The sequence below is a fragment of the Aptenodytes patagonicus genome, chromosome 3 (assembly GCF_965638725.1).
Source record: "Aptenodytes patagonicus chromosome 3, bAptPat1.pri.cur, whole genome shotgun sequence".
NCBI classification, from domain to species: domain Eukaryota; kingdom Metazoa; phylum Chordata; class Aves; order Sphenisciformes; family Spheniscidae; genus Aptenodytes; species Aptenodytes patagonicus.
Window position 1 is genome coordinate 24,676,231 of NC_134951.1, and position 15,858 is coordinate 24,692,088.

General features: G+C 39.6%; 1 protein-coding gene across 7 annotated transcripts in view; it reads left to right on the forward strand.

Annotated features, from left to right (window-relative positions):
- The window catches only part of ARHGEF10 (Rho guanine nucleotide exchange factor 10), a 127,037-nt gene that overhangs the window by 23,419 nt on the left and 87,760 nt on the right, over window positions 1-15,858 (forward strand). For 4 of the 7 annotated variants that reach the window (XM_076332892.1, XM_076332894.1, XM_076332895.1 and 1 more), the window contains exons 3-7: window positions 9,436-9,606; window positions 10,935-11,225; window positions 12,497-12,563; window positions 13,769-13,848; window positions 14,989-15,045. In XM_076332892.1, coding sequence (XP_076189007.1) covers window positions 9,436-9,606; window positions 10,935-11,225; window positions 12,497-12,563; window positions 13,769-13,848; window positions 14,989-15,045 — 666 coding nt within the window. Of the gene's footprint in view, window positions 1-9,435; window positions 9,607-10,934; window positions 11,226-11,264; window positions 11,281-12,496; window positions 12,564-13,768; window positions 13,849-14,988; window positions 15,046-15,858 lie in introns of those variants that run through there. The other 3 variants (XM_076332893.1, XM_076332896.1, XM_076332898.1) reach the window with 2 other exon arrangements.

Genomic DNA, 15,858 nt, shown 5'->3' on the forward strand with positions numbered 1-15,858 from the left:
AAAAAGACAAATCGATCCCCGAAGCCACGTGCATCTTCTGAGCCCCACGTGGGCCCTTACCACGGGAGGAGGCTGAGCGTATGAACACCTACGATACTGATAAGGAACTCAGATGCGTTTAGGTGTTCAAAGTGCTGCTTTTGGGAGTGCCAGCAAGTGCTTCAGTTTTGACATTGCTAGATAAAGGGTTGTTCAGCCTGGACCAGTGACCCAGGATTCAGGCATCCCTTTGCCAAAGTCATCTGAAGGTTCAATCTAGGAAGTATGTACAGTTGCTGGCAAGGTAGAGAAAGAAACGTGATCCAAAAATGAAGTCAAATCCCTTACTACTTCATATCCAAAATGCGTCAGCCTGGTAGAAATATGTTGCTAGATGTGATCCAAGACCTAGGATACTTAAGCTTTTGCTCTGGTGGGTTTCAGCTCTTTTTAGTATGATACACAGTTTATGTACCCGAACTGTATGTTTTCTTTCTACAGAAGTGGGATCTCATGCTCCCTGTTTTAGGCCTCCAAGGTCTCTTTCTGCCGCTTTCTGCTTCACTGGACTCCCAATTACTCTTAAAGTCCTTTCAGTCCAAGGTATTATCAGACAATACAACAGTTTCATGTTACTAGTTAGAATTAAACAGACTGTATTAGAGGAATGCATATTCCTCAAATGATTAAACAGTAATTGCTTCAATGTAAAAAGTAATTATTTGGAAAACTAGATATTAATAGATTATATCCGCTAGAAAAAAATGTGAAGAAATAAAGAACAAGCCAGACTGCTCTCACTGGTGGAAATTTCCTTAAAAATGGTGTCCTGGTTTCAGCTGGGATAGAGTTAATTTTCTTCCTAGTAGCTGGCACAGTGCTGTGGTTTGGATTTAGGATGAGAACAAAGTTGATAACGCACCCATGTTTTAGTTGTTGCTAGGTAATGCTTACACTAGCCAAGGACTTTTCAGCTTCCCATGCTCTACTGACTGAGAAGGCTGGAGGTGCACAAGAAGCTGGGAGGGGGCACAGCCAAACTGGCCAAAGGGACATTCCATACCATGTGACGTCATGCTCAGTACATAAACTGGGGAAATCTGGCCGGGGGGGCTGCTGCTCGGGGATTGGCTGGGCATCGTTTGGTGGGTGGTGAGCAATTGCATTGTGCATCACTTGCTTTGTATATTCTTCTTCTTATTATTACTATTACTATTAGGATTTTATTTTATTTTATTTCAGTTATTAAACTGTTTTTATCTCAACCCATGATTTTTCTCACTTTACTCTTCCAATTCTCTCCCACATCCCACCAGGGGTGGGGTGGGGGGAGTGAGCAAGCGGCTGCGTGGTGCTCAGTTGCCAACTGAGGTTTAAACCAGGACAAATGGTTATTTTCTCACAAATATATCAACTACGTGGTCAAAACTGCATTTCCTAGAAAATTTTCCTTTTCCTTTTTTCTTCACATGACACTTGTATCCTATGGTTAGTAAACATGCTCCATCCCTGCACTTGCAGAGCTGGATACTTCATTTTCCCAATGACTTTGTCGTCCTTCTGCTGTTTGATTTCTGTTTTATTAAAGTTCTCTGGTTTTCCCATTCCCTGCGTGGACTGTCCATTTGGCAGCATGTTGTAAGCAAGTTCAGCGGTTTGTATGCACAGTAGCTGAGGCTGAGCTTGGCTACGCAGCCATCATCAGCACCTATCTACCAACAGACATGTCGGACAGCAAGGTAGCTTTTGTGTTTTGACTGATATACCTCATGTTAGGTGCCTGGTGGCATTTATACTAATTCAGACCATTGACCTTGGTACTATTAAGTGTGAAGTGTATTAGTATTCCTTTAATACTGATGGAAAGCTAATAGCCTTTAATATGGATAGATGTTTTTCAGCATAGATAGGGATTATCATGTATTTATGCAGTTTTCCAAATAATGGCTGTACATACTTTCCTTACAGCATCTCCTTTTAAGGACTTCACTTGCTGCACATCAGCAACATTTCTTGGTGAAATTTTAATGGCAGAATCTACTAATATGGTGCTGACGTGGAAAAGACCTGCTCGTCCAGGGACCAGGCTTGGTCTATGTTTCTGGCCGTGGCAGGCAATATCAGTGTCGCCAGCGTGCTGAGTATGAAGGCAGTTAAAGTAAATGGTCACAAAATGCTGATTTTACATAGCAGCCTTTCTGATTATACCGTAGCCAGCACTGTGAAAAGCATCTTGTGGAGTTACAAAGGAGTACAGGTCTTCCTGGTGTTGCTGCTACTACTCTCTGGACAGCCTGGTTCATGTCTAATGTTTTTATTTTAGACTTCTGTTTTTTTGCAACTCGATTCTTTTAAATTGTAGCTAACTTTAAACTTAATTTTTAGCATTGTGAGTAGTTTGTAAGATTCAGTGGGTTTGGTATTTGTAAATCTTTCCTAACATCCACAGATCTGGGCTTTATTTCAAGAAATAAAATTCTTCAGTATTCAAGCCTGCTGTTGTTAGCAGTATCTCTCTGAAACTTGAGCAGGCAGATTCATCGTTCTTTTGACTTTAATTTTAAGTTTGTTTTTTATCCAGAAGAATAATATCTGTTGTGCATGCTTGACAACATAATCAGTGTGTAATGTGTGTATTTATGAAATACTAAAGAGGCATTCTTACTTATTTCTTTGTTGTTTATTTGCAGGGAGAGCCTGTTAATTCATGTGGTTTTGCTTTTGTTTCCATCACTAGAAACGCTTTTTGCATTAATGTGTACTGTTTAGTTTTGTTGGTTTTTTTTTTTAACTGTTTTCCACAGAGACTTGTAACGGTGACATCGTGGTCATGCTTTGGATACGTGCACAAGCTGCATGTAATTAGCATCATGCCTGTACTGCAGGGACCTGGGTTTCCTGCAGCGCCAGCTTAGTGCAACTGCAAGTGAAAGGGGAATGAAAGTCCTTGGCTGCGATCTGCTTCCCATGGGAAGAAGCGCTCACCCATGTGTTTTTGCATACATGGTTTTGCTTTAGACTTTTCTTTCCCCCAGCAAAATAGACTCTTTCCACCTGCGTGACCGTATGAGGAGCTGATTTATGGATGCCAGTGGTGTGCTGGCAAATGTCACGCTGTGAGTTGGAAGTGTCAGTGAAGGGCAGTGTTTGCAAGAGGACTTGCTCTTAATGCCAGCCTTCCTCTTATGGGGTCCCTCCTGCCCTGCCCAGTCACTCTGCACATCTCGCCCCTCTCCATGCGCAGGTGCCAGTAGAGGTGTCATCTGGGGAAGGCAGAAGAGAGATGCGTAAGCCGGGTACCAGCGCAAAAGAATATTTAACTTCAGTTTTCTCTCCTGATACTGAAGAAGTCGTGGTCACAAGTGGGAGACGAGCAGGTAGAACATACCGTATTGCTTTCTAGCTGTAGGAATGCAGTCTAATCGGTGCTAAAAAGCTGGGAGAAACTAGAGGCTATCCAGTGGTGACCGAGTCTCTTAAAACCTTTTTGCAAGTTCCTGCTGAATATGAATCAACTGTCATTTTCCAAAGGTTTACAAGTTGGCCAAATCGGGGAACTTTTGCAGGCACAAGTGTTTCCTAGCACAAGGTTCACCTTCCTGACAAACGCCAAGCCTCTGCTATGAAATTTCACCTGAAATAAAAAGTGAACAGCTTGAGAGCCATTTCATCATGGAGCACAGTCAGCATGGTATGTTTGGGCCCAAATGGTTAGTTTTACAAAAGTAATGTAACTTCAAAAATTCAGTTATTTCCTGGTATCTGCACACTTCCATTTCTTACTTCTGTCTAGTGCCTTGTACACTGACGTGAGGAGCTGGGCAGATTTTAAACCTTTAGAAATAAGGGTCTGAAAAGGCAAGCGTATCTCATCTGAGAAATCTCTGGAGTGTATCAAGGTTAAATAATAAGCACTCAGATTGTTATGCCTGGCTGTTTGCTTTGATTTGTAACCTTTAAGTTATCAAATTTTATAATACCTACAAATATTCTGAGATAGTAAACTTTTTTTTTTTACTGAAAAGTTTTGCGTATTTCAAGATACTCAAGAATTTGTAGAAAGTTGAAGCATTTGCGGAATTCAGTTTGAAGGAAGATGGGTCTATGTAGTCCCAAGTGTCTTGTTGCAATCCAAAATACATGAGTAACAAAGATAAATGTTTTAAAACTGCACATTGGAATAAGAACAAGCAGCTCCTGCCAGTCTGCTTTAGGTTCAATTTTATTAATATTTTTTTCGCTAAATAATAATTAGATACTTTACATCTGAAGCATTTTACACTTATTTTCTTCATCAGTCAGTGTAAGGTTCAAACAGTCAGTGTAATATGTTCAAAGTGACTAAAAGTGTTTGTCATTTAAAAAAAAAGGAAAATTTGGCATTCAGTGAATATACAAGATAGATTACACTCTAGAGGCTCCTCCCTCCCCCAAAAAATTTTAAAAAATTAATCTGTTGGAAGAAAAGTGACTGTTAGAAGGAGAAAGGAAAAACAGTTTTCCTTTCTGAGAACATGCATATTTACCATGTCCTGCAGTCTTTAGAAAATTCTTTGTCACAGAGTCTTTTAAATATAATAGATGCATTTCCTCGTTTTGTTCCATAGTTCCCTGCTAACTTTAATAAAAAAAAAAAAAAAGGCTACAACTGATTGCAAGGATGACATTCCTAATTATACAGAAGCCTTACTTTGGTTTCTAAAGATATTTCTCAAACCTTAAAACGTAACATAAAATATTGGTATTTCTTGATGGCAGTGTACCTGTTTACGTCTAGGGATTCCAGGTTTGTTGTTACCGTGCTCCAGACTGCTGAACTCTTCCTGCTTGGGGTTCTGTTTCCTTCTTCCTTTATCATGGTTTTCCATGGAAGAAACTCAGTTGACTTCTTCAGGATCATCTCTGATTTACGTGACTGCAAGGGAGGACAGAGTTTAGGGGTGCTTTTTTTTCCTGTGTGTTTGCACTGTATTCAAAGTGCACTTGATAGTAAGTGCAGAGCTATTTTGTTTTAGTTCTGTGTCTCTAAAATAAACTGTTGAAGAAAACTATTAATGAAGCTTCACTAGCTTAATCTCGGCTTTAAAATTTATGTCACTCTTAAACTTGTAACTCTTTAGTTGTATTACATTGAACTATAAATAGTTTAAGGAAATTGAATGGGAAAGCAGATGGTGCCAAGAATGCTTTGCAATTGGCAGAGCAACCAAAAATTGTTTACATTTGCTTATGCCCCAGCAGGTCTCTGGAAACACAGTCTAAGTTAGCTTGTTTTTGAAGTAAGCTTAAGAAAAAGTCATTTCACCGAATAACATACCACAGAAAAAGTCATAAATCCGTGTGTTGTGCTAACAATTATGAGAGTATATATTCCTTTTTCTAATCCTAAATTCACACTTTCACACTTAATTTGACTTGAAGGCAATTCTTCCATTATATCAGATTTATTTTTTTTCATGCTTTAAAACTCCAAATAGAAATTTTTAGAAACGCAAGAATATCCCTGAAGAATGGCATTGGCATAAGATGAAAAAGTTTAATCAGTTATTGTATTCTCATTGCTCTGGTTGGCACGCGTAAAGTTAAGGGTGTGAGTAGTGGTGAAAAGGCAAATTGGATTTTTAGTAACTAATTTAATTATTTGAAGTAATTCCAGGCAGACTCTGTAATGCTAAGCAGTCTGTGATTACTACTTTGGCAAAAAAAAAGTGCATTTTAAAATTATGTTAAAAAAAAAAAAAAAAAAGAAGTAGTTGTCCTCTATGTGATTGGGGAGGGGGCCTTTGGAAATCCCCCCTCGCCCCCCCAGTTTTTCTCTGCAAGTACAGTTGCCTGGAAATGCACTTTTCGGTTTGATCCTTTTGATTTACAGTTAAAGGGTTGGAGGAACTGGGGCTTTCTTCATGAGCAAGAGATTTTGTAATATGGCATGGTGGCTTTTTGTAGCCATTCAGCCTAAGTGTAACTGTGCTGTGTGTCTCCCTGATTTATTGTAGCGCTTCCCAAGTGCTTTTGTGTGTGTGTGTGTTGTTTTGACGTTACACAAACAACTGTAGAAAAAGTACGTATTTTTAAAACTAGTTATTCAAGATGTCTTTTTTCTATGACATAATCTGTGTTTATCTGCAGTGCTGAGCAGCTCTTCAGTTGAAGCAAAAAGCCCCTCACCCTCTCTTTATTTTTGTTATTAAAATACTTTTTCCATCAAATGAAATAGTATGCTGTTGAGATTAAAAGCTTAAAGGAGAATATTTTTATTAAGTATGAGACTGAAGGGAAATTTAAACAGTTAAAGTTTATACCTGCAGAATTAAGCAAATGCAGAAGTGATGCAAAGCTGAAATACAGTTTTAAAACTTTCTGAAGTGAGGATATTTGTCTCCAGTGTGCCCTTTCTAAAGGACATGTAATCTGAGAAGGGAATTTCTCTCTTTTTTTTCTGTTTTGTAATCTTAACCCACTGTCCCATCAGTGATGTGATTTAGGGGATCTTTCCAGTCTGTAGTGCCCAATTACAGGGTTCTACGCCTTGTTTATTTCTGATGCAAAGTAAATGTTTTTGAATAAATGAAACAGGGCAGCATTAACAGCCATAACAGGAAAAAAAATTAGGTGGCACCTTCAATTTTTTTACCCTAGTTGAGAAAATCAATTCCTATGTTAGGATTTCTTCCCAAAATCATAAAATATGGGATGGTTGCTTTGTTAGGGGGAATGGGGAGGCATGTTGAAGGGGAATTGTGCATTGGTTGACCACGTTTTGCTCCGGGGTCCTGAGTCATTCCTTTTGCTTTTAGTGTCTCAAATTACCTTTTTTTGCCAGTGGCAGGTCTTGTCTGTCTCTGACAAATGGCGCTGTGCTGGACTTCAGTGCCTGGGGAATTGCATCAGTGTAAAAGTGCTGGAGTAGAGAGTCATCAGGCATCTGATACCTGAGTTACTTTATATGCCCTAAGGGAGCATCTGGATCCAGAAGTTCCCTAACCTAGCAGCCACAAAACCTCAGAGGTGCCTGCTGCTCCCGCGATGTTTCCCTGCGCAGCTCAGACGTTTCATAAGCATACACGCTTTTTCTTTTGCCAATGTCTAGAATTGACCTCCAGTGAGCAGGTGGGTTCATGGCTCTCAGCTGAGCCTTACTCCAGCAATGCCCCAGTTTCCTGAGTGGCCTAATCCTGCAGAAATGATCAACTCATTACAGTAACCTCATCTTCCTCCTCCTCCCTCCATATGAAGTGCAGACAGAGCTACTTTATGTTATTTGAAGTGGTTGCTGCTGTGGTTCATTTCTGTAGTACAGTGAGAGGAGTTGTGGATAGCAGTGCATGTACACAAAAAGTTGTGGTTTTGTGGCTGTTACCTGCTTGTGACTGCCATCTACTTATTTATCTGCCTAGCCTGCGTCACTAACCAACACTTCACACACTGGTAATCACAAAACCCACTCTACTTAGTATTTCACAGGTTTGCGTTTTCCAAATTTGAAGTACACAGATATACTGAAAACATAAAGAAACTGAAAAAACAGAAATAAAACACCACCACCACCTGTCTTTTCCTTCTTTTCCCCCTTACTGTCAGGCAGCAAGTAGTACAAAATCTAGTCAGGCAGATGCTGAATCGGGAAGAATGCTGTGATTGTCGTGAATCATGTGGAAGAGCTCTGCAGGATTTTTGCATCTTTCAGGAAAAAAAAATATTGCTAATGGACAAAAGCAAAAATGAAAAGCCTTAATCCAAAGGCTGACTTCTTACCGAAGGATTTTAAAGAAGCATCAAAATTAAATTAAATGTCCTGCTGCCTCAGCCATAAACCATGGCAATAAATGCAGGATAACCCCTCTTTTGTTCCTTACTATTTTTGCAATTAGTTCACTTTTTCTCCTACAGAGAGGCTGCATGAAAGATCTTGTTATTTGTGGCTGTGATAAAATATGCTGGCTCAGCCTGCCTGAAGAAACAGAAGTCTTGGCAGGAATGCTGATTACCATGACAATCTAAGCAGTCTAGAGCTGTGGTTTGTATGGGTTTTATCATAAAGATACAAAATGTGTCCTGGATGGTAGAAAAGCTGATAGCATCATCGTGACTCAGGAGATCCAATCGTCCTTGCAAGACTTTGTTTTTCATATTGTGTTACCTGAAAAGGGGGCGGGGGGAACCCTACCAACTTCATGTGTATTTTTATGACATATTTGTGTCTTTACATATTTATCTATTTTAGTATATGTTTTTATGCTATAGTTAAGTGGGTTTTTTATAACATTTTTAGTATGTTGTTGAACACCTGTGTGAAAGTTAGGTATCAATCATGGGTTTGAGGAAGAGCTTGGGAGGAAGGTCAGCTGGGCTGAAAAATTTCCACAGATGACATTTCTGCCTCAAGGGGACCTCTGATAAGAGTTTCTCCTCCAGAAGGTGGGAGAGCAGCTAAGGCAGGTCGAGGGAGGGATGAAGCCCTTTTGTTTCGGGGAACTGCAGTGAAGGTTTCTGGAAGCAGGGTGGAGGCTGGTGGGTTTGGGCATCCCTCCCTGCAGCTGCTCTGGCTATCCCTCCTCTGTGCAGTGTCTCTGACAGAAGCTTTGGGTGCTGTGGGCAGGCTTCTTGCGATGTGAATGCACAGCAAAACCAGCGGTAGATAGGGCAGTGAGGGGTTTAAATCTTTGTGGGTTCTCGAGACTCCTGCGGGTAAGAAAAATAGCATGGAGGGAAGTTGCCTGGCACTTCTCCCTGCCCCCCCCTCCCCAGCCCCATGTACAGTGCCAAATCTGTGCTGCAGGGTCTTCACAAGCAAAGACAAAAATACCCCCCACACTCCCACTTCCTAGCTGTATTAGGGTGTAATTATTTCAGTCATTACTTCTTCAAAGGTAAGGACTGAAAAGTCAACCGCCCCACCTCCACCAAAGTGCACCTTGTGCGTGGTAATAGGGCTAATAGCATGTTGCATAAGGTCATTGGTTTAAAACTATCTCAGATTGGAGTAGGAAAACCAATTTGCTGGTCTCTCATGACGTGTGTGAAGAAAGTTACCGTCACTGGCATTTTGACACTCTTAAGAAAGAATAGACTTAGAAGTTTTAGAAAGGAAAAATGACTAAAAGTTATAAAGTCCCGAAGTCCCTGTACAAATAAATTAATCTGTGATTACTTTTCTTGCTTAAAGAATCGGCTGCTTAAGTGTTTTCCTAAAAATGTTTTGGTTCATTATGACAAAAGCAAGGGTATTTGCAGTATCAGTTCTTAATTGCTTTCCAAGTAATTTCGTTGTTTACACTAAAGGATTTATTGAAAACTGCATGAGATTATCAACATGTCAAGGAGCTTTTGTTCTGTTCCAGTAACCTAAAAATCTAAGGGTTCATTGTATAAGCTTCATTTGTAATGTGGAACATTTACTGGTCCCATGAAATCATTATTAAGAGCAAACAACCAAAAGCGTGTCTTTGTGCACAGTTCTAGAGCATGAACCAAAAGCCACGGGTACGAACGATGAAGAGGAGGACGAGGGAGAACAGTTTGACTTTGACAGTGGAGATGAGATACCAGAAGCAGATAGGCAAGCCCTTGTGCCACCTCCTCCTGATCCTGGATGTAGCATAGAGCACCAAGAGGCTAACACCATAGGTAAGTCAGCCCGTTGGGCTGTGCCTCCACGAGGCTAAATAGTCAACTGATTATAGGATGCCTTTTCTTGACAATGCAGTAAAAATACTTGTAAAAAGAGGTTCCATGGGAATGCCACACAAATGCTTTCAATATTCCTGCTAGTTACACTCGTGGTAGATTTGACAAGGCAGGTGACCATCACATGTAATTCCTGTGAGGTTTCCCATCCAAGTGTGACATCCAAACCAATGGATTGGTCTCAGTCACAGTGCCATGCTACAGGAAAACTTTATGCCCTTGCAGCTCTAATGGCATGTGGATGGCTTGAGATAAGCTGCTTTCACAGCTAAGCTTGCTGGTTGCTGATCTTGAGATGACGTGCATAAAAATAAATGGAGTCTGAATGTATGGATTTTGTTGATAAACAGAAGTTTTATTTTATTAAACATTAAAACATTTGTTACAACACATGCAGATGTTCCCAGTGCTGAGGTGTAGTCTGGAAATCACTGTATTCAGCTGAAACAGACAACAGCTGATTTTGCTGACTTTGATCCAATTTCCTTTTGTAAGTGGAGTCATTGTGCTCATGGCAATTAAAGACGAATAACTCTTCAGGTGACTATGCAGTTTGACAACCTGGAACTTAAACACCATCTTTCCCTGAAAATCTGTTGCTCACTAACCCTTTTGTGAAGTTGTACTTAGAGCTCAAAAACGTTTGATTGCTTGTGATGCAGTTTGGCAGCTCGCTTCAGAGGGGCCTTTGATTCTGCTGTACCTCAGCTTTGTCTAGAAGTACCAGGAACTTTGTGTAACAGAAAATAATCTATTTTCAAAGAGGAAAACTTGGAAAGTTATTTTCTTCCCCCTTTTCTTAACAGAACGTTTTCAGGACTGTTCTTTCAGTAGTGTCCCTCCAGTGAACTTTTTCTTTCCTCATGGCTATTTCTAAAATGTTTCTTGTGTTTGTAAGATCCAAATTAATCTAGAATCCAGATTTTAGCCTTCAGGGTTTAAGGCTGTTTCCAGCCATGTACTTATGACAGCAAAAGAGGACCCTGGCTACTTGTCAGAAATCCTCCTATTCAGGATTTAGAATCCAGTTATTGTTTTTCCATAACATCGTCATTAACCCAGCTTGTTTTGCTGCTGCTGCATTCCTCATCTGTAAAATGGGGAGGATAGCACTACTGTGTGGGAATTTTATGAGTCATAGATTGTAAGCAACTTGTATAGTAAGGATCATATCAGTGTTTAGGATATTTGCAAAGAGCAATATTAAGCAGCTTGAACAGGTGTGAAAAATAAAACTTTTTTTTGTTTGTTTAATTTTTCAACTAAAGGGGCTGATAATTTAGAAAACAGCGAGAAGCTACGAACATCAGAACCTGCTGCAGAAGGCACTCCAGCCAAAGTAAATCCCTACTCAGTCATAAATATTTCACCAATCCAAGACAAGGATCCATCCTCATCACCAGAACCAAGTCCTCAAGACGAATGTGCAAGTCCAAACTTGTCCGGTGGATATTCTGTTCCTGTCCCCTGTGGCTATGCTGTGCCATCTAATTTACCTTTGATACTGCCAGCGTACTCCAGTCCTGTCATAATACGCAGTGTTTCTGTAGATGAAGAAGGTACTGTATTTACGCACCTTACTTTATTTGAAGCGGAATCCTTGTTTAACTTCAGGTACCTGTGCCGTTTTGTAAATGCTTGTGTAGCACTCAGCCTGGACGTCTGTGGGAGATTTTGCGTCAAAGTAGAAAAAGAACTCTGTCCTGCAGTATGAACTAAAATTTCTTGTCAGACTTGGAAGAAAAATGTCAGTTTATTTTTTATTTAAAAAAAAAAAAAGTTCCTACGGGACTCTGCTTGCCGTAATAGGATTGAGATACCTAACTAAAGATGCATAAGAAAAAACAAATGTACACAGTCAGTTCTTTTTCAACCCTTATTTAAGTTGGTGATGCTTGACCTTTGTTTTCCTGGCACCGTATTGCAACATACAGTACAAGGGAGGACTCCTGTCTTATCTTGCCATCAAGAGTGATTAATGCTAATTCCCTTTTAATGTCATGAAATAATTTCCAGAGCCACAGTTCAGTGTTCAAGCCAAATGGTTTCTTCTCATACCTTATCATGTTTTATCTATGTTCTGGCAGAGTTCCTGTCCCTTTTACCTTTTCTATATGCACTTCTGTTTGTTTGTTTGTTTTCCAAACCTTGTGGATTTAGAGTCGCTGTGAAATGTTTTCCTTGACAATTTGACGAATTCTGTTTGTCCTTTAGTACAATTTTAAGACAGAAGAGGAAACTTGAAAGGGAAATAATGATGGATTATTACAGAAACAGGAACAATTCCCCATTTTGTAACTAGAATTGGCAAAGCTGACAGCTTAATGTCAAGAGAGCAGGAGGAACAGAAAGCTCCCCATATCCTGCCTTTTATTTCTTTCCTGTATTTTGAATATACTATTCTTTAGCTAGGCAGCAATTCTACTGTAATTCCATGTACTGTGATACTTTTTTTTTTGCAGCCTTTGCTGTCTGCCACCATTAGGAATATTGGCAAGTAAAAGCGAATGTGTTTGTGTGGTTGTTATTACCTGTAGAGGAATTTATGTTTGAGATTAGAATTAAATGCATCAGACATTGTAATTTCCTCTTAACAGCTCTTATACCAAATTGCTGTGTCTCTGAATGCTTTCATTTGCAAAAATAGATAGTGTGAAGAAACTTCTAAATTTTTTTAGACGTGTTTAAGGATAAAAATGTTGTATAGAAGTAGTTTATTCATTAGCAGTGAACTAGTAAAATCAGTTTCTTGTGCTAAAACGTACCATTTGAACCACACTGACATTTTATTCCAAGCGTTTTGCTGATTATATTTTTTTTTTCTACTTAGCAGGTACACAGTCAGCAACTGAAGAATGTCATTGTAATTCGGTAAACTCAGAGGAGCCTCAAAATAGGTGATTGCCAGTTCAGCATGTTTTGATGATCTGTAAAACCTTAATTCCTAAGAAACTTTACATTTGATAAATCAAATATTTTATTTTTGTTGTGTGATGCTTCCATGTTTGTTTATTTTAATTTTCTTAACTCCATAACTCTGGTTGTGTGCCAAAATCAGCACTGGTTGAGGTCTCGTATGTATAACTGTGCATGACATTTTTGAAGGAACTAGGTTTCTAGGTTTAATTTTTATAGAATCGTAGCAACGTCAGCTGCAACAGGCTGCGGGAGATCTTGTAGTCTAGCCTGCTGCTTTCAGCAGGACCACTGCCAACACGCCATTAGATCAGCCATGGCTTTGGTAGCTGAGCCTTGAAAGGAGATGCTGCAGCTTTCCTGGGCTGTCTTCCCTGCTGTACTACCCTTTGAATTTTTTTTTCCCTAATGTCCAAACCAAATATTCCAATATGCAGTTTGTTGACCATTCCCTCTTGTGTATCATCTGACACTGAAAAGAAACCAGCCTCAAAAACCTCAAAACAAACCCAAACCAAAAAAAACCCAACCCAATTCCATCACCTCTGTAGCTCTCTTTCAGATAGTTGTAGCTGCTGTTGGATCACCCTGTAGCATCCTTTTCACCAGACTAAATAAGCTCCATGTCTTTCACTTCTTTCCTTATAGGCCATGTGCTTTAGTCCCTGACTTCAATTTCTCCACGTCTCTCTAGAGGTGGCTTCTCTAGAGGTGGCTTCAATTTCTCCACAACTCTTTAGAAGAGGGGGTGTTGGGAAGCCAAAACCTGCTGCTGCAGGTTCAGCCTCACCAGCACCAACCAGAGGAGGAAAACAGCCTCGCCAAGCCTGATGACTCCTGATGTAGCCCAGAACGTCTTTAGTCTTACTTACAGTGAAAGAGCAGCTCTCACTCTCACTTCGCTACTTTCTAAGAGAGAGTTTTCTGTATTCTGGTAGAAGAATTCAAAAGCAAAATATTTCTTGAAATTGAAGGGAAGTGTTTTCAATTTCTTGACTAAAATTGTCAGACTGTTAAATAGATTATTAATATCCTGATTACATACTGAAGCAGCAGTTTTGAGTAATCAGCAGCCTCGGAGTGGGAACTGGAAGGCAGCAAGATATTTATTGTCTTGTCTTCACAGTTGTTTAAAAACATTGTGGTGTAGCTTTTAATGCTTTTATTTTATGGCCTTTTTTTCAAGTGAAGATAACCAGGCCAAGAGAGAGGATGATGCTCTGGCCAAGTGGGTTGCAGACCCTGCAAATACAGCATGGATGGAAAGTAAGTATCAGTGAGCACCGAAGTACAACTATAGAAGAAGGTCAGTTTTAAGTTGTGATCAACAGTATGTGTGTATCTATATGCACATATATATTTTACAGGAATGTCCATGTTCACTTTTACTGTGTTTTTTCCGATATGTTCCAGAATGGAGTTTTACCAGTTAAAACATTCAGCAGTGTAATAAAATTGTGTATTTTAGAATACAGTTAACGTTCAGTTTTCCCTGGAGTGCTTTTTGGAGCCTATGGAATCATTCGTCACTGTCTTAAGGAAATCATTTGGCTCCATCAATACGTGTACAGTGGCAATTTGCTCAAGTTCAGGGTCTGCTCTGTGGCTGTATATGAAATTGTTCTTCTCATGCAGTAATTAGCAAATAAGTTCTTGGAGAAGGTGGAAGGGAAGGAATTGCCACTTTTTCTTAGTGTGTGCTCTTGACTGGCAGCTGCATTTTAAACCAGAACAGAGACTGTGTTGTTTGAGGACAGGTTATCCTGCCGGTTCTCAGCTGCTCCCACTGGGCTGGAGGTTCGTCTTACATGTCACTTGAAGTGACTGAAGAATTTGCATCCTTGTCCTGCCTCTTAATGTACTACAATGATCATTACATTATTTAGTTTTGGTTCTTTTTAAAAAATGTCTATTGCAGCTTCTTTACAGACATTTAGTAAGGCAATGAGCAGCCCTCGACAAGTACAGAACATACCATAGTGCTGTAAAAAGGAGGGAGAAATGTTGGCTGTTGAAGTGGATTTCTGTTCTCAGGCTACCAAAGGTCATCATAAACAATGCGGATAAAACTCTGTGAAATTTCACAAATACCTTATACTGTTTTTGTGCATTATTGCATTATTTGAATGATGATTAGATGCACTAGCAAAATGCTAGTGGAGAATGAGTCGCATCTCCATTTTATTCATATGTGCTAATATAACCAAAATTCTTTAGAATAGAATATTTCAGTTGGAAGGGACCTACAACAATCGTCTAATCCAACTGCCTGACCAATTCAGGGCTGACCAAAAGCTAAAGCATGTTATTAACGGTATTGTCCAAATGCCTCTTAAACACTGTTTGTTGGTCCCATTCAAATTTTACGGGGTTTCTCATTTGTTTTTTTTTCTGTTTTGCATTTAGACCCAGATGAAGTAATTTATGATGATGTGCCAAGAGAAAATTCAGACTCTGAACCAGGTTTGAGGTCTTTGTAATACAGACCACGTTGAAAGCAATGTAATATGGAATTATGTGCATGTATACTGAATAGATACATTCATTAAGTACCTAAAATATACGTAAGTGGAATTAACACTGTGTCAATAATTGGTAGGTCTTACAAAGTTCAGAATTAAACTACCTCTTGAAAAACTTTATCTCAGCAGGTCTCCTACACCACTCTTCTCAGAAGCTGAATTCTGCTGTATTCTATAGATACTGTCCCAAATGCTTGAGTATTCTGCATATTAGAGAATTACAGTGTTGGGTGTTGTAGCTATAGTGACCTAAACAGGGCAAGGTAGGTAGGAAAAGGGTGTTTTAAATAGTTAAATGGTATATGATAATGCATCATTGTCATGGTTATACAGAGAGCTGCTCTATTCTTGAAAGTCCCCATTCTACATAAAAGTACCTGATAAATGGAAGAGGAGATTCAGAGTGGCTATTTACCATCCTGATTGTGACTCTACAGAAATGTTTTATTTCAGCTTTGGAGTGGTCCAGCTCCTGATGGTGTGACCATGTTTGGAGGGGGCAGAATAGATTTTATAGTAGTTGCTGGAGCCAAGATTTTACCTTTAGTGGGAATGGTGGAGCTAGGGCTCAGGAAGCTTATTTCAATGAGTTCTCGCTCAGATTTGCTTTGCAGTTTTTGGTTATAGTGAAGATTGTGCTTAAAGCTTGGTTGCTACTAACTGATTTTGTGTTTGAGTGGATCGGCTTATTAGGAACTCGGCATCTACTTGTCATGGCTCTCAGAGGGTATAGGTGTTTGATACTGAAGTTAAT